Source organism: Salmo salar, chromosome 12, assembly GCF_965601325.2.
Source record: "Salmo salar chromosome 12, fSalSal1, whole genome shotgun sequence".
Classification (NCBI taxonomy): domain Eukaryota; kingdom Metazoa; phylum Chordata; class Actinopteri; order Salmoniformes; family Salmonidae; genus Salmo; species Salmo salar.
In genome coordinates, this window is record NC_138302.1 from 61,794,122 (window position 1) to 61,812,057 (window position 17,936).

Consider the following 17,936-nt stretch of genomic DNA (forward strand, 5'->3'; position numbering starts at 1 on the left):
TTGGCTGGCGTCATCCATAACTAAAAGTACAGATATCATTCTTTTTAACAAATTACAGTATTCAAAAACCATATTAATAGTTTTCATTTTATAAATAATATTTTGTTGCTACATTTAACTGCTGAAAATGCTGTTATTGAAGTCATTTCCTTAGTAGGTGATGTCAGAGGTCAGCATGTGGGAGAAATAGGAGCTCAGGGATGATAGATGAGTTTCCCACTTGTAATTACCAGTTGGAGGGGTGTTCAAGTTGGTTATGAACGCAGCAATAGACCTTTGCAGCTTATTCTGCACAGTGTCGGAAAGTCATTAGAATACATGTACGTTGAAAAGTGAATTGTCCCCCACGATGAAATCGGGGAGAGGACTATGGATCTGTCTTTGTACATTTGTACGAACAAACGTTAGTCACATACAATATCTGTAAGCACTGGCCTGATTTTGACAAAACTTTGGTGAATGATGCATCTTGCCATAGAGATCTGTCATTTACAAAATTACACTGACTGTCCAGATGGTGGCGCTATAACACAATATTAAAAATGCAAACTTTGGAAGGTCACGCCCCTCACCACGTTTGACCTTAAAGTCATGAAATTTGGTACATACGTCCCTCTACTCACAAGGAACAAATTTGCCTCAGGGACTCATAAGTTCTGCCAAGATGGATTTTTCGCCATTTAGAATTTTGTGAAAAACAACTCTACTTTTCTGGCATCAAATGACCGATCTGCATTAAACTTGATGTGTGGCATCTATGGAGAAAGGTCTCCAAACACACCATTTTTCAGACTAGTAGCTAAAACAACATGGCTGCTATTGACCAGTAAACATTCATGTGGGCGTGGTCTGGCACAAATCGATATAAATCAGTCAGGATATTCATATTGTAACAACATTCGGTACATAAGTTGCAAACACTGTAAAGACTCAACATATGCAAGAACATTCATATCGACCACAAGGTGGCTCTATAATACGGGCACATGTTTACAGCTCTTGATCTGTTTGACTCAGTGAGGAAATATGGCACACTTGCTCAGGGATGTGAGTCTAGCTAACCCACGCGATATCTCAGACAGCACTGGCCCGATTTTGACAAAACTTGAGTGAATGATGCTTGTTGGCATAGAGATCCTTCATTTACAAAATTACACTGATTAGGGGGGCGCTGCATCATTCGTGGGGGCCAACATGTTTACTGTTGCCTTGTTGGTTACTGATTTCATATTTTGGGTTTTGTAAATTATCTGGGTCAATCACCACCAGCCTCATGACAAATTAATACCATTTTTTTTTTTAAGTGTTGATGATTCTAATAAAACAAATTTGTGCACTATGTCATGACTCCTGTTCCAATACACTCTGAAGACATTAGTGCTTACTCAAATCTCAATTGACAGAAAACTACAAGGTGTACTGTACCTGTTGACCGGATCTGTGTGTGTGTGTGTATTTCTGTGTGAGTGCATGCAACATTTCAATGGAATGTCCCGTAGTCTACATTAACTTTGTTGGGTGAAAGTGCATAATTTTTATGGTGATAATAAATTTGAATGTTTTACTTAGTCTTGGACGTCTCCTAGACACTCAACTCAACTTCCCATGCAAGTTGATGTCTTCTGGTTTCATGTCGCCATCTACTGGTCAGTGTTTTACCCTACAACCATTCTAAAGAAGGAGATGTAAACCAGCACCATTAACCAAATATTATTTCTGCTATTGTATGATGTTGGCACACTAAATAATATTATTCTAACAACCTCAGAGAAGTTTTCATAGCAACTCCGTAAGAGGGCCTGACAAAAACATCCAGTTGGGTCAAACCAAATCGGGTTCAAAGCCTTTATTATTTCCACCCCAGACACATAGGTAAGTCAGTGATGGTCACTTCATTTCCGAGTTCGTCGTTTCTTGCTGGCCCTCTGTGACAAGGAGGTGATGCTCGGTGGAGCCCTGGATGGATGGGAGGCCCGGATTTGGCTTCTTAGGGGGCCTGGGGCCACAGCCACTCTCTTTCAGCTGGTGCCAGCGGCGGTAGGGGGGGCAGGTGGTGGGGGTGTGGGGGCGGGGGCAGGGGCGGGGGCAGGAGTGGGGGTGGGGGCAATGAAGCAGCCTCTCTTGTGCCACTGCATGTCACGCACGCGTCGGACGGACTGGATCTGAGGTGTCGATGCTCCCCAGTCATTCCAGTGCTTGTAGTCTCCATGCTCAAAGATGTACTGGCGGCCCCTGTAGCCTGGGAACATGTAGCCCACCCACCTAGGGAGGACAAGGGGACATGCAGCTATAATGACATTTATGGAACAGAATCGGTTGAACTTCAGAGCCATACTTGCATGAAAGATAACCTTGCAGTAACCTAGCTGTAGACAGATACTGTATGCCTGATCTCAATGATGTGTAAAGGTGTCTTACGCTCCATTCGTAGCCTTGATGCTGGCCACGCGGTCCTGAAAGCCATGGACCCACAGGCTGGGGACGTCGTCGTCCATAATCTCCATCTTCCTCCCGGCGAAGCCTGGGTTCTCGAACAGGTGGAGTTTGTGATCCGCACTGTCCTGGGCAGGAACAGGAATGGGTGGTGGTTACACTATGTTTTCATGTCTGCTGTTTACTTGGTGTTTACTTTTAAGGAAGGTAGCTACTACTCCAGGGCTGGTAACCCTACTTAGAAAAAGTGCAGTTTAAAATAACTAAATAATGATCAAATAAATACTTTTGGTGGCTTGGGAGCACAAATCATTTGGTACAAATAGGTTTCTTATGTGGAATTCTGTTAACTTAGGAAACAAAAGGGATTTGCCCTTTAGCTTGACAGGTTAGTCTTATCTCATTGACATGACTGTTGGATGCCTGTCCACTGTGGGTTGCTATGGTCAGTAGGCTACATCCTTATATACTGTACATAGATTATGTGTAAATAATTTTGGCTACATTCCGTCTGTGTATTCTGTTTATTGTAAGGGGTTGTCAGCACCATTGCACCATGTCAGATTCCTGGAACGTGTAAATATACCCAGTTCAAGGTGATGTTGATTCTAATTATAGTTACAGGGATATACTGACCACTTTGAGTGGCCTGAGGGACAGCAGGTAGTTATTAGTCTGGCTGTTGGTCCAGGTGCTCCAACGAGGATACTCGCCCTTCTCCAGCACAAACTGCTCCCCGCCGAATGCCTGGCGCTCAAATGCCACCCAGCTGAGAACACAAAGGTAATTACGATTGATCAATTTCTTGTACATAAACAGTAGTTGTGAGATAGTAGGAGAGACCAGGGTTGGTTGTCACACTGTTTACTCTTTTGTGTTTTTCTCAGCAGCAGTATGTCTTACAAGACTCTTTTCAATATTAGGAGAAAGACCAAGGTCTTGGGTTGAAACTGGGACCTTTTTTAATCATTATCTTATTTCAACATGGAGTTATAAGGCTTCAAACACACTCTGTCCACTTGTGACAACCAGCCCCATCACGGGGTTGGTTGTCACAGTATGGGGTTGGTTGTCACAATGTTCGCTAGTAACTTATTCCTTTTGTAACAGGGAATGAAGCAATATAGCCAAAAGTCTTAGAAGTAGCGAAGCCTTTCTTTGATAGAATGATATTCCTAACAAAATTCAGCATTTTATGCCTTGAGAATGATATCCCACTGGGCAGACCACGTCATTTCAACTTGGAGAATTGATATTTGGTTGATACGTTGATCAATGTGACTACAACTTTTTTTCACCCACTCAAAAAGACAGTTGAAAGTTTGTTGAATTCCCAATGTGTTACCACTATGCTTTTAACCATCTAAAAGCACATCCAAATTCTCACAATAGCACATTGGTAACAGACAGTGACAAATCTCAAAGATAAGCAGGGCCTGGATGGAAAACCACAGGGTAGTTGTAGATAGATACACTCTCCAGTAGGAGGTGCTGCCCAGCCTATTGCTTTTTGATTTTAGTGGATATTACATTGAAGATCTGACGTTGTTCCAAAGGTACAAATTCAACATATTTTATGCAAGGTTTGTCGATGTTGAAATTGGTTACCATGATGACATAATCCTGTGGTTAAAATTTTAACCTCAAAACATTACTTTTTTCAAATCCAATATATTTTCCACGCAGATTCCACGTCACAATACCTTGACAAATTACACTGAAACAATGTTGATTTAACCAGTTTGTGTCCAGTGGGATATGACATTTTGAGTACATTTGTATGTGTATGCGTGTTTGCACACGCATGTGTGTCTGTGTAGGTGTGTGACAGAAAACATGTGTGTGTGAGAGAGAGGCAACAAAGAGAACTCTTTATAGCACAAAAGAGCTTGGGATGTATTGTATACCGGCAGTGGCAACGTTGATAGTGACAACCAACCCCAAGTTCCATGTGACAACCAACCCCAACCACCCCCCAATGCTAATGAATATGTTAGTTACCACATGGCTTGGCCTAGGAACTCAGAAATTGGTTTGAAATATAGCGTTCCCTTTCCTCTTTTCAACAAACATAATTGTTCATGGATACTTCCATAATAAACACTTACAAAGAACATACTAATATATATTTGTACTTTCACCTATGAAAAACACAAATTCTTCTATCCTCAATGTTTTATCATGCTGACATGAATTGACCAGGTGGATGAGTTCTTTCAAATAGTTCACAGATTTTAACTTTAAAATGATTACACAGCACCATTTAGGTTGTGAGTAACTAGCACTGTGAAAACCAACCCATGAGACAACCAACCTTGGTCTCCACTGCATGAAAGGTAATTGATAAGAACTGTGATCAAAATGTATACACAGTTGAATAAGAATGGAATTTCATTGTCTAGAGACTGAAGTTGGATTCATAAATGTTGTAACGTTTTAATAACGGCAGTGTTGGAGAGTATTGGAGAGACAGGTAAACAGGAAGTGGGCAAGAATGAGGTTTCCTGTGGCTCAGTTGGTAGAGCATGGTGTTTGCAGCGCCAGCATGGTGTGTGCAACGCCAGGGTTGTGGGTTTGATTCCCACGGGGGGCCAGTACAAAAAAATTCATGAAATGTATGCATTCACTACTGTAAGTCGCTCTGGATAAGAGCATCTGCTAAATTACAAAAAAAAAATAAAAAAATGAGGCATGATTGAAAATGTAGAAAATCAATATTGGTGACACTTACGGTCCTGATTCCACGATGATAGATCCCACCTTCTCACATCCCTTTTCGATCACATTCTTACACTCTGCAGACAGCTCCACTTTCTTCCCACAGAAGTTCTCAAACTCAAACACCACCACCTACAAGATAAGCCAGAAAGAGGCATGGGTCAGTGGTAAGTAAGTACATTAGTATAAAATAGGCTTAACAACAACATTAACATTAGCAGAAACTGCATGAAGATTGCACAGTTGTAATATAACAATGTGTTGTACTATACTGCCGTGTTATTGTGCGTTATTTTGCTTATGTCATTGTAAATACATACTGGTAGTATCAGTGACATTTCATAAAAAGTCAGACCAAGTGAATCTTAGGCTAAGATATAATAAGATTAAAATAAGGTCCAACGGATGTCGGGCACCTTGTAGCTCTAGGGTTAATTTTTCCCTACAAAAGAAAGAAGGTGCTTCCTGGAACCATAAAGAATTGTTCAATTGTCCCCATAGGAGAACCCTCTGAATATAACTATTTTTGCCTCCCTGTGGAACCTTTTACTAATACAATGTTCTACGTGGAACCCTTTCATCACTAAAAAGAAGGTGCTCCTAGAACCCTAAAGGGCTCTTCAATTGTCCCCATAGAAGAACCCTCTGAATGTAACTATTTTTGGTTCCATGAGGATGCCCTTTTACTAATACAAGGTTCTACGTGGAACCCTTGTATCACTAAAAGATTCTAAGAATACGCTTTTTCACCACCAAAGGATTGTAGGTACAGAACTAAGATCAGCTTTCCCTCCCCAGTCCTAGTGGGGAAAATGCAAAATTGACCCAAGATCAGCGTCTAGAAGCAACTTCACCCTACACCCACCTTGTAGGTGGCTCCTGCTCCTCCTTGGCTCTTTCCAGCTGCTAGCTGCTCCGGTGCACCCTGCTGCTCCGACATTTTCCCTCTGCATTCCAGAGAAAAGTTGACAAACCCCCAAAAATGTTTCAGAGGTGCTGACTAACGGAATAGTAACTTCATGGTGGAGAAGAAGAAGGCATTGTTTGCCCGAAATGTTGTTTTTTACCCATTACATTATTGTTTGACCCTCTACATTCCAAAACATTCTCAAAACACAGTCAATCAGCACAATGGCAGTGTAGCACCCTCCCTCCTTTCAGGTCTGGCCAATGACGATCCAGACTTGAGCTACACCCTTGAGAGCAGGGGTGCCCAAACCTTAATCTCAGTGGGCCAAAATGTAATCTCAGTAGTGAGCAAGGCCCCCCCCCCTAAAAAAAAATCTTACATATTCTGATTCCACAAATGGACTTTTGCATTTGACACATTGATGCATATTCAGTTCCAGGTAAAATAACAGTGCATACATGGTTACGGAGAGCGATAAATGGGGATAATTGAAAACAGCAAGCGTTGCAGCACAAGACAGACAGTCAGAGCACCAAGGAAAGAGAGGGATCTGTCTGTCTTTTACCTGGATGTCTTGTGCTTCGCTGCACCACGTACGAGCCACACTCTCTCCGTTTTTCCTTGTTCTTTCAATTTTTCTTTTTCTCTTCCTCTTTCTGTCTCTGTATGGGGGTGTGTGAGTGTGAAGGCCTGGCGAGCAGGCATTAGGAGCCGGGGGGTATTTATGGTTTATAAATGGCACACAGCAGCAAAAAAACAGGGGCGGGTGATGCTGTTGATGCAGCAAGTCTGTCGCTCGCATTGTGTCCATCACATTGCCTCTCAATAGGGCTGCGTGCCCTCGGTTGGGGCATATTGGCACCCTCTGCCACCCGGGCCGACCACGCTCACGCTGCCAGCCTGCCAGTGGCCCGATGGTGGGCAGACACAGACAGCGAGCCAAGAGGATTGAGCGAGATCAACTCCACTCAGCACTACTGGCCACACCCAACTGCCCATCTGTCTGTTCAGCTTTCCATCCGTCCGCCTGTCCACTGCCCTGCCATCTCACCCACATTTTCTGCTTTCTGTTGTTGCTTTCTATTTACTCTCCTTCACCTTCTCCTACCTTCACTCTTCCCTCATGCATTTTATTACTTCATTTTCATCAGTCCTCTTTTACTTTCAGTCCTTTCTTCATCCTTTAAGTTTCTTTCCTCTTACCCTTTTTCTCTCCTTGCATCCCACTATTCACCTCTTTCTCTAATCTAAGTGTGACACAGTTGACCTAATATGTGTGACACTGTCCTAAGCACCAGGTGTCAGTACTATATCAGTAGGATCCCAGTCAAACATCTGTCTTTGCCATGCAAACAACCTGAAAATCTTCTTACAAGCCTCCCTTGACGCACTGGACATTTTCGCAAGCGCACTTTCCAGGGGGAATCTGGAGAAGGCCTTCCCTACTATACAGTAGTCATACTGTCTATTGACACCTGGTGCATGGAACCAACATGCTCCTATCACACACTTTCTGGTAGCACTTCGCTTGACACCCAGCGTCATGACACGTTATGACACGATCATAACCATGTCATAATATGGCATAACAGCTGACATAACTTGTCATAACCTGTTATAATAGGGCCATAACACTGTCATGACACATAGTTGTGACATATATTGCATTATTTTATGGCTGGTTATGACACCTACATAAGAGTGTAAAAACCCACAAAACCTACCTCGGTAGTTATTTTATAAGGGTGTCAAAACCCACAAAACCTACCACACAAGGCAAAACATTTCATTAGTCTGCGTGCCAACAGTCTGTTTATGTTATACAGTACCAGTCAAATGTTTGGACACACCTACTCATGCAAGGGTTTTTCTTAATTTTTTTTACTATTTTCTACATTGTAGAATAATAGTGAAGACATCAAAACTATGAAATAACATATACGGAATCATGTAGCATTGCAAACTCTTGGCATTCTCTCAACCAGCTTCATGAGTTAGTCACCTGGAATGCATTTCAATTAACAAGTGTGCCTTGTTAAAAGTTAATTTGTGGAATTTCTTTCCTTCTTAATGCGTTTGAGCAAATCAGTTGTGTTGTGACAAGGTAGGGTTGGAATACAGAAGATTGCCCTATTTGGTAAAAGACCTAGTCCATATTATGGCAAGAACAGCTCAAAAAAGAAAAGAGAAATGACAGTCCATCATTACTTTAAAACATGATGGTCAGTCAGTACGGAAAATTTCAAGAACTTTTAACGTTTCTTCAACTTCTGTCGCAAAGACCATTAAGCGCTATGAGTTATCAGCCTCAGAAATTTCAGGCAAAATAAATGCTTCACAGAGTTCAAACCTTTGACTGGTACTGTATATATATAAAAAATGTATTGGCCATATTAAATTATCATTATAATTGTGCACACATTGATGTCAGACATGCACCTACCCCAATGCTCTGTTGCTGATGACTGAGATGAATGCAGGAGCAGATTTCAGGAGCAGGACAAGACACCCTCTTTTTGACTAATGACTGATATAAGGGCATGTACGTGATAGGCCTATCTGGCTTATATGATTATGATGGTCATAATGCTTCTTCACAGTGTCATAAAGTGTATTTTCTTAGTCCATGTAAAGTGACACAAGATGGTCACAGTTCTTCAAGACAGTGTCATAAAGTTTATTTTCTACAAGTTATTTAAAATATGATGAAAAAAACATGAATGTAAAGAATTCATTAGAACAACAACAAAGGATTTAAGAAACAAACTTTCAAACGAAAGGAAACCTCTTGGCATGCAAAAACGTTGTTTGAATAAATGTGTAAATATATATTTACACCTGTTGCGATATATATATATATAGTGACAAGTTATGACAAGTTATGTCAGCTGTTATGACATGGTTATGGCCATATAACGTGTTATGAAATTGGGTGTCAAGGGGTGTTACCCACTTTTCACACAGTCAATGTAGACAAGTAGGTATAGGTGTCAAAAACATTCTATGGTGCCATTCAAAATACGTTTCTTACTGTATATAGGCCTACAGTATTTGCATTTCTGAGTGTGTGCATTGTTTGTGTTTTCTATTAATCCAGTGAACGTTATGAAGATAATATGAAAGTGAAAATGTTAGAGATTTGCACCCTTTCAAAAAATACTGATAGAAAACACTCCTTAATTGATCTGGCAGCAATGAACAATATCAGCTGATCAACACTCAGAAGAAACAAGATCTTATCTGTGGCTGACAGCAATACATACAGACAAATCAGATCAGCATGTTTATTACTAATGCAATTACAATAGGACCTTGCCCAAATATACTTGAATCTGAATGTGTAAAATTAGTACTTATTACTTGATAGACATCATTTTGTCAATGTGAGTCTGCACCTATGGACGGGGAATGGCATTGTATACAATGATTTTCTAGTGCACCTGTCATTGTTACTGTAAACGGATCACTCTTAAAGTGCTTTATGGCACTTTTGCAGGATTTGGGTATCATGGCAGGCAGAGTATGCACATATGTATTGGTTTGTTATTGGCTGAGATCAGATGAAAGACCTATTGTACACAGGGGTTGAAACATTGTCTCTAATCAAACCACAACAAGTGTGCAGACAGAGCTATACCTCTCATTTTCTTGTTTGGACAGAGTAGAGATAATATCGATGTATCTACCAGATACTTTTATCGAGAGCAGCTCATCAGAGCAGCGAGTGAGTGCATAACATAACAGAGAAAAGAAACCGACAGGTTAGTTCAAAACAAGAGATCAATTGAGAAAGAAGGAAAGCTCCATTGGCTAGGTGCCAAAAGATGTACAATTCAAGTATGTATGTGAACATTGTGGCATTGTGGATATTTGTGTGCATGACCTTAACACGTATGGTAATTACGTCAAGCTCCCCCACAGAATCTGACATGCAAGTTTGGATGGATGGAAAGATACATTCTAGAACATATAGTGGCCTGGGATGAGCGGATCTTGTCCAAATATTGCAAATATTCTCTCTCTCTGTGTGTGTGTGTGTGTGTGTGTGTGTGTGTGTGTGTGTGTGTGTGTGTGTGTGTGTGTGTGTGTGTGTAGAAAATAGAAAAGTCAAAGAGATGGTCACAACGCAGGGCAGGAAAGTATCCAATGCTTCTCCATTGTCTTGCATAGTTTGTCAATAAAAAGTTTCTGGAAAGGCACATGATTGGAGGGAGTCCAGCTCACAGCTGTGTTTGTCACAGGGGTGTTTGTCAGCAACAACAGCAGCATCAGTTGGATGATCTCCAAATCAATGCCCAGCTAGCACATAATGTTCTGAGAACCATATGTTTCTTAGAGCTTGGTGAAAGCGTGTTTGTCCTATGGTTATTTTGCATGCATCCTTCCCACAACTTTTTGGGAATGGTACAGGATAGTTGCTTGACTTTGGAACATTCTCAGCACATTTAAGAAACTTCACAAGAAAACATTGTTTTCTTGGAATTTCATTACTTTAACAGAACGTTTCCTAAAAGTTCAAACATGGTTATATTTCATTACAAATTTGGTAACATTCTAAGAACGTTCACCAACTGGTTTGACATTGAGAATGTTCTCCAATAGTTCAGAGAACATTAAGAAACAACATTTTTCTGTGGTAATTTTGGTACTTCAGCAAAACGTTTCCTACAGGTTCTAGTTAAATTCATGTTCTCAAATTGTTCAGAGAACGTTAAGAACATTTTCCATAAAAAATACAAAAACTTTAGTAACATTCAGAGAACATTCTAAAGAATGTTATTTAAAAAACATATAAATTCTGTTCTCAGCATTAACAAAACTCTCTCTATCCTCTATCTTGTTAAATGTGTTCACTGCGCCCACTAATTGGCCATACCGGATCTTAATTAGTGCTTGTTTCCTTTGAAATGGGGTCTATTTGAATAGATTAAAATGATCAGCTTTGTTTGAGTAAAAAACAAACATGGCATGCTAGCTCCATCCTGGTGGCACGGTTGACTAATTCCATGGATAAAAAACATAAGATCATAGGTTAGACTCTGGCACAATTAAAAAAAAATGCATTTCCATGTATCCTATATGTTCTTGGAGTTCAAACTAAGCTATCAGTGTTATTAAAAGTCATATTGAAACACTTTTCACACAACCTTCAAATAACCTATAATTTACGTTCTCAGAACGTTAATAAAACCTCCCAGGAAAGCTTCTCAGAATCTCTCTACAACCTAAAAATGTAAGTTTCCAGAACAGACCGCGTTTTCACTTCCTTTCTCAGAACTTTTCGTTTTACCGGTCAAGATACTTATGGCTTCGTTCCCAGAACCAATGGGAAACCAAAAACGTACGTTCCTACAAGTTCCAAGGAACCGAATGTGCTATCTGGGTGGTATCTCCTAGAGGTAAACAGGAATAAAAGCTAATTTACATGAAACAGATACAGGGCATATTTTAAAGTGATAGTTCACTCAAATCAAAGTGTGTTTGACGTCGTCAGACTGCAAACTTTTAACAAGCTATAGGCTTTCTTTGGAGTTAACTAACACTTTAAGGTGTGTATGGAAGGGGAATGTGATCAGATATGTATTTTGATTGTAATAGCTGGTGTAAAAATGAGGTCCATCCACTCAGCTAGTCCTCACTGTTGTATTGACTCAAGCGCTTCTTAGACTTGAGTTCTTGCAGCCATGAAGGAGACGAGTCCCCCCTGAGGGTCACACAAACATAGATCAAAAGGTTTGCCTTGTAGCCAGCTATTGTTGCACATTTTGTACTAACAGCTAACTAATTTACCCAGCTAACTATTTCAGTCATCTGCATTGCTAGTTGTTATCTCATTCATCACATTTTGTTGATTCATGTTGAATAACATTTTAAAACTACTAAAATAATTCACAATGCTGAAAATGTGGTTTTAAGCTAGTAAGATAAGAGCAGCATGTTGGGACTAAACTTACCCTCCATCTTTGTTCCCTACAGGGGGTAGCATCTGTGACGCCCCGGGGAGGAAGGAGGGGCATCCGGGAGAGCGGGAGAGCTGAGAGGGGGACAGAGCAAGACTGTCTGTCTGACTGTCTGTATCTGCTCCTTTAACTCCTCCCCCTGTTCGCTTCTTTAACTGGGCCTGGAGAGGCAGTGAAGGTAAGAACGAGTCATGTTCTAAACGTTTTTGATAGTGCAGGGAACTCCTTACTAAGAAAAAATCCTGCAGTAAACAATCACTTATCACCCAATATGCACTTTTTATGGTTTAGGAACTTTGTCATGCAGTATGTCCAGCAGTGCAGGTTTGATTGCATCTAAGATTACGTCCCAAAGGGCACCCTATTCCCTATATAGTACAGTACTTTTGACCGGAACCCTATGGTCCTATGAACCCTAAATAGGAAATAGGGTGCCATTTGGGACGCACATTTATCCTCAGTCAATCCCCATTCAGGGTGTAACATAGAGCATCGGTGGATTGAGAGCATCTACATACTGTACCTTGAGGGCGGACGGGTCCATTCCAGAAAAGAGGGGTATTCTCTGGGGCTGGGAAGGTGGTGAACATACCTCCCTCCCTCTGGGCTGCTCCTCATCAGACTCACAATCTCCCCTTGTTAGAGAGTCCACCTTATCTGAAAAAGGGGTACAACAGATGTTTGGTCTTGTGTGAATTACTTTTAATGAGGGATGGTTGCAATGACCCTTAACCTCTACCTCCTAGCCACTTGTGTATCTGAAAGAATGAGATTGGTGTAACAAATATATGCCGCAAATTCCACCTAGCCTATTAGAGGGCAAGGTGTAGCTATCAACCTTTTGTCTAGAACAAATGCACATGATCTCTACAGGTTTAGCTGCATTGGGCTCCCGAGTGGCGCAGCGGTCTAAGGCACTGCATCTCAGTGCTAGAGGCGTCACTACAGACACCCTGGTTTGAATCCAGGCTGTATCACAACCGGCCGTGATTGGGCGGCGCACAATTGGCCCAGCGTCATCCGGGTTTGGCCGGTGTAGGCCGTCATTGTAAATAAGAATTTGTTCTTAACTGACTTGCCTAGTTAAATAAAGGTTAAATACAAAATAGAAAAAAATGGGGGTAGGTAGTAGACAAATGGAATTGTCTACTAACCTGAGGAGTCACAGAACCTCCAGTCGTGAACGTGGTTTTCTTCAAGCGTTGCTTTGGTAGAGTTCTGATGGACAGCTCGAGGGGGGCGGGTCCTCCGACTCTTCCTCAGCTTTGCCCTTGCACGCTGTGCACTGGTGTCCAATAGAGGAGGACAAATCTGTGTGTACACACGCAGGGACAAGCAAAGTAAAATACTGTAGCCTACAAATGCCTACATGCATAGTGAAAGTAACAGATAGGCCTTGACAAGAGACTTACATCAGGAAAGGCTAATGGCTCCTCTGTTTCTTCTAGTGGAGATGTACTGTTAGGCTCATCTGGTGTGACAGGGGAGATCTGTTCCACTGCCATCTGCAGACTTAGGATGTGGGGAATAAAAAAACAGATCACAACAATTAAAATGTGGGCATAAACACGGAAAACCTTTGTCCACTTAATCTGGTACTGCTCCAATGTGGGTTCACACAATCCATGTGTCCCCCCCTGCAATATGTTTTATCAACCAGCAGATGTCAGAAGAAGTATACTACCTTCACTTTCTCTTGGTAGAACAAATTAACTACCTTCTGCATACCGACCTGGTAGGCTACCTACTTATAGAATCGCAATGCTCCTCAGTGGCCGACAGCTTGACTTTGAGCCGATCAGAGTGCACAAATCTCCATGTGGGGGACTCGACAGGAGTGACAACAAAAAGCTAAAAATATGTTACTCTATCTAGCAAATGACATGCTAACGGTTTATTTAACATTAGCTAGCTAGGGGAAAAAATTGCTATGGGCTGACACTGGCAGTTTGGGATTATGGAGAGTAAATGAAATAGTTTTTTTGCTCTCTTGCTAGCTAGATATCTAGCTGTGGCCATCTGGCTAGTATCAACAAGGGCTTTCTACAACAATAGCAACATTAGTGCAGCTAGCTAGTTAGCTAACATTGGATACCTAAAAAGCAAAATACACAGGGACTAGCATTGCCAAACTAAGCTTAAGAATGCAACACTACTGCCACCTTCTGGTTTGGAGTATTTTAACAAGGCTGATGGCTTCAAAGTCTTTGCGGTGTGAACACAAAAGAGATTGACCGCCGACACTCTGTTCAGAGGTGCTGAGTGCTCTCGGCAAGCAAACATTTGACAATCTTACTGGTGTGTGGGATCCTTAAGAATATTGACATGCACCCGTAGTGTAGTTATCAGTAGTATAGGGCTATTGTACAGTGGTTCTATTGTACCCACCTGTCATCCTCAGACAGTCTAGTGTCACATCCCCCATACTGCTTGTCTGGCTCTCCACCAATCAGAGCCTCTGTGTCATGTCCCTCTCCCGTCCTCACACAGCACTTTAACTGCTCCTGATGAAAGAGAGAGTTATCAAAAGTTTAGGTAAGTTTCATGAAGAGGGACACTATGCAGGGAGCAAAACAGATACCGATACTCAGCTCAGCCTAGAGGGCCTATATAATGTTAATGTAAGGAGCATTCCCCTAAACGTGTGGGGCGACTAGGAGAATGATGTTGAAGAGAGCACGTGAATCCAAGAGCGTTCATCACAACACAGAAAGAAAGAGGTCAAACAACCAGCCAAGCATTCATATTTTAATGAGCTGGTCACAGAGGGTACACAGTCCTCAATAAACACCACCCTCACACACACACACACACACACACACACACACACACACACACACACACACACACACACACACACACACACACACACACCACACACACACACACACACACACACACACACACACACACACACAGGCATGTACACATTAACAGACACACTGACAGTCACACACATTCTTTGACCTCACCTCACTCTAGTGTTTGTCAAGGTGCACGTGCCAATCTACTGTGGTTTTTATGTTACCCAGCAACAAAACCAACCAGTTGAGACTGGTGGGAGGAGCTATAGGAGGACAGGCTCATTGTAATGGCTGGAATGGAATTAATGGAACGGAGTCCAACAGGGGTTTCCATATGTTTGATCTGTTTGATACCGTTCCATTAATTCCATTCCATTTATTTTATTCCATTCCTGTCCTCCTATAGCTCCTCCCACCAGCCTCCACTGAAACCAACCCGGTGTAAATACAGTGGGAGAGGAACAGCTTTTGATTTGGTAAACATCTTTCTTCATAACTCCTTTACTGCCTTAATTGCTGATTGATTGAGTGAGTCGGGCTACACACACACACACAGAGAGAGAGAGAGGGAGCTATTTTCTCTGTCTGACTTCATTTGCACAATGCGTCTGGCCTGGCTGGCCTTGTCACTGTGGAGATGAATAAACCTCTATCAGGAGATTTGCCTACAGTACAGCAGGCTATGTCCTCATAGAGTAAGCACAGTGACAGACAGGAGGACTGGGTCTACTTCGGCCCTGTCTCAAATGACACCCTATTCCCTATGTAGTGCACTACTTTTGACTTTGTCTTCACAACCCTGTCTGGTATGTACAGTAGCTGAGTTAAATTGCCAGTGTTGCACCGACAGCTGTATAGCAGTCCAGAAGGCAGCTAGCCTAGCAGGTTCACAAATCTCCACCTGTGTACATAGAAAGCTTACAGTGTATAAGGTGGGCAGTAATATGTAACCAAATTAGGAACATAGGACAACTTCGTACAATATGCTATAGTGAGTAGACCTAGCAACGTGTTATGAAATTTGATTTTTTTTTAAAGCCACATTAAGGGCAAGTCATCCACGTGTACAGCGATAATATCATAACTAGTGTATATCGATTGCAGTAAGTCATTCAAAAATAAGGAGTCATTCTCCTTCAAAACAAGGAGTCATTCTATAATAAAAATATAATACATTTAGCAGACGCTCCTATTCAAAGCGACTTAAAGTAGTATATGCAGATGTTATCGTATGGGTGGCACCACTGGGAATAATGTTCACATCTTGGGGAGAGATGTTATGACACAGCCAAACTATTTTTGCGGGGATCAAAACAGCACGAGTATAATAGGTGGGGGTGGGGCGAGGGTTACAAGTCAAGACAGAGCAGAATTCCTGGTAGTGCTCTGCAGTCACACCTCATTTGAACACCTTTACAGTATAGTATTGGGGGGCTTATAGCCATCCAGACTGAAATACAACATAATGTTAGCTAGCATGTCCTCTAAAACATGCAGCAATAAATCCCACTGGCACAGACACACCTCGCTAAGGGGTGTGGCTTAAAGCAGTGCTGGGGAATAGAGAACTATATGTAGGTCAACTATACTGGACAAAAATATAAATGCAGGGTGTAAAGTGTTTCATGAGCTGAAATAAAAGATCTCAGAAATGTTCCAAAACAAGAAGCACAAAAAGCGTATTTCTCTACATTTGTTTATATCCCTGTTAGTGAGCATTTCTCCTATTCCAAGATCGTCTGAGACCAGCCACTTTAACTCAGTAAAATCGTTGAAATTGTTACGTTTATGTTTTTGTTCAGTATAGTAATTTCACTACATTTTGCTGTAGCTTGGTGATAGTTAAACTAAATTAAAATCTAGGTAGTGTTTTCAGTAGTTAATTACTTTGTTGCCATGTAGCAGTGTAGCTAACTACTGGAAATACACACTACCTTTTTTCCACAAAGAAAATAAAATATGGGTGAAGTAGGAAAGCATTTACTTTCTTTTTTGGCATCAGACCGGCCTTATTCTCACTTGAAACAGTTCTTGTGTTTAATAGGCTAAATTACACATTCTGTTAACATTTGAGTCCAGAGCAAACTGTTCTTGCAATTTGTAGTCTATGACATTTCAGATTTAGATGTGATAATCACAAAGTAGTTTGGATGCAGTGAACTACTTTTCAAAGTAACTTTAGTTAAGTAAACTATATTTTTCTTAAGGGTAGCTTTAGTGTAGCTTAACTTTTTCCAGTGTGAAGCAATTAGTAGCTTGGTAAACTATATTTTCAGAGAAGCTTCCCTATCACTGGCTAAAAGTGAGGTTAGCATGAGCAGACACATTATGAGTAAATTCATAGCAGGGAACAAACACACACGGCAGTGTTTCCATGGGCCTTATCTCTATCCCTCAGGCCTTGTGTCCCCACGTTCACACCACTGACAGAGGGAAATGCTAACCGTGTGCATACTGATAAACAGCACACACACACACACTGGCATATGCCATAGGCCTACACAAGCCTCTGAGGGGTTGAGAAGAAGGATTGGAATAAGCAACAATAGGTAGAAAGGTGTTGGAGGGATAGAGGTGGAGAAAGAAGCGTAATTAGTGGCCCTACGGACTATGGAGGGAAAGAAGCTGTTCGGCTAAGTATCACTTTTATGTCCATGTTCATTCTAAAAAGGTTTTGGTCAAAGTGCAGATAATGACATTGTTCAGACAGGTTCTCTTACAGCGCTGGTGTCTGCAGCCCGTCTACGCAGCGTCATCCGCTGGCGACTCCGGACAGAGAACAACCTCAGGGATTGCCGGCTCCGGGAGGCAAAGCTACGCAGAGGCAACACAGCCCTGTCGAACCTCCTGCCCCCTCCCCCACCTTCTCCCTCATCCTCCTCTTCCTTCTCCTCCTCTTCTTCTTTTACCACCACCACCTCCTCCTCATCTCCCCAGACTAAGTTCAGTGCCCCCTGTAGGGAACGACGCACGCTGCCCACCCAGCCAGAGACATGGACCTGGGCGGAGGACAGTTTACCACCCAGGTACTGCATGGCTGTTGGCTACCACCGTGAATATGCTGACAGGTCACCGTGCTGACGGGGTCACCATGGAAACCAGTGAAATGTG

General features: G+C 41.8%; 2 protein-coding genes across 2 annotated transcripts in view; both read right to left on the reverse strand.

Moving 5' to 3' along the window:
• Positions 1 to 1,831: 1,831 nt before the first annotated feature.
• LOC106565490 (beta-crystallin B3) lies at positions 1,832 to 6,780 on the reverse strand. The gene is made up of 6 exons (XM_045691585.2): positions 6,627 to 6,780; positions 6,017 to 6,098; positions 5,165 to 5,283; positions 3,070 to 3,202; positions 2,419 to 2,561; positions 1,832 to 2,262 (listed from the first exon to the last, which is right to left on the reverse strand). Exons 1-6 carry the CDS (start codon positions 6,764 to 6,766, stop codon positions 2,019 to 2,021), a joined length of 861 nt encoding a protein of 286 aa, XP_045547541.1. The 5' UTR covers positions 6,767 to 6,780; the 3' UTR covers positions 1,832 to 2,018.
• Positions 6,781 to 8,724: 1,944 nt separating this feature from the next.
• LOC106565491 (uncharacterized) overlaps positions 8,725 to 17,936 on the reverse strand; it is a 43,499-nt gene continuing 34,287 nt past the window's right edge. Inside the window, exons 3-8 of the mRNA XM_045691583.2 lie at positions 14,410 to 14,525; positions 13,434 to 13,533; positions 13,176 to 13,332; positions 12,545 to 12,678; positions 12,016 to 12,182; positions 8,725 to 11,765 (exon numbers count right to left, since the gene is read on the reverse strand). Coding sequence (XP_045547539.2) covers positions 11,690 to 11,765; positions 12,016 to 12,182; positions 12,545 to 12,678; positions 13,176 to 13,332; positions 13,434 to 13,533; positions 14,410 to 14,525 — 750 coding nt within the window. The 3' untranslated portion in view covers positions 8,725 to 11,689. The remainder of the gene's footprint in view (positions 11,766 to 12,015; positions 12,183 to 12,544; positions 12,679 to 13,175; positions 13,333 to 13,433; positions 13,534 to 14,409; positions 14,526 to 17,936) is intronic.

Excerpts from the sequence above, each read along its gene's own strand:
- LOC106565490 (XM_045691585.2), bottom strand. The coding sequence starts at position 6,766 with ATGCCTGCTCGCCAGGCCTTCACACTCACACACCCCCATACAGAGACA. Across the intron at positions 5,284-6,016 it reads GAGCAGGAGCCACCTACAAG|GTGGTGGTGTTTGAGTTTGA; the intron begins GTGGGTGTAGGG and ends CTTATCTTGTAG. Across the intron at positions 2,562-3,069 it reads CCCTCAGGCCACTCAAAGTG|GACAGTGCGGATCACAAACT; the intron begins GTCAGTATATCC and ends GTTCCTGCCCAG.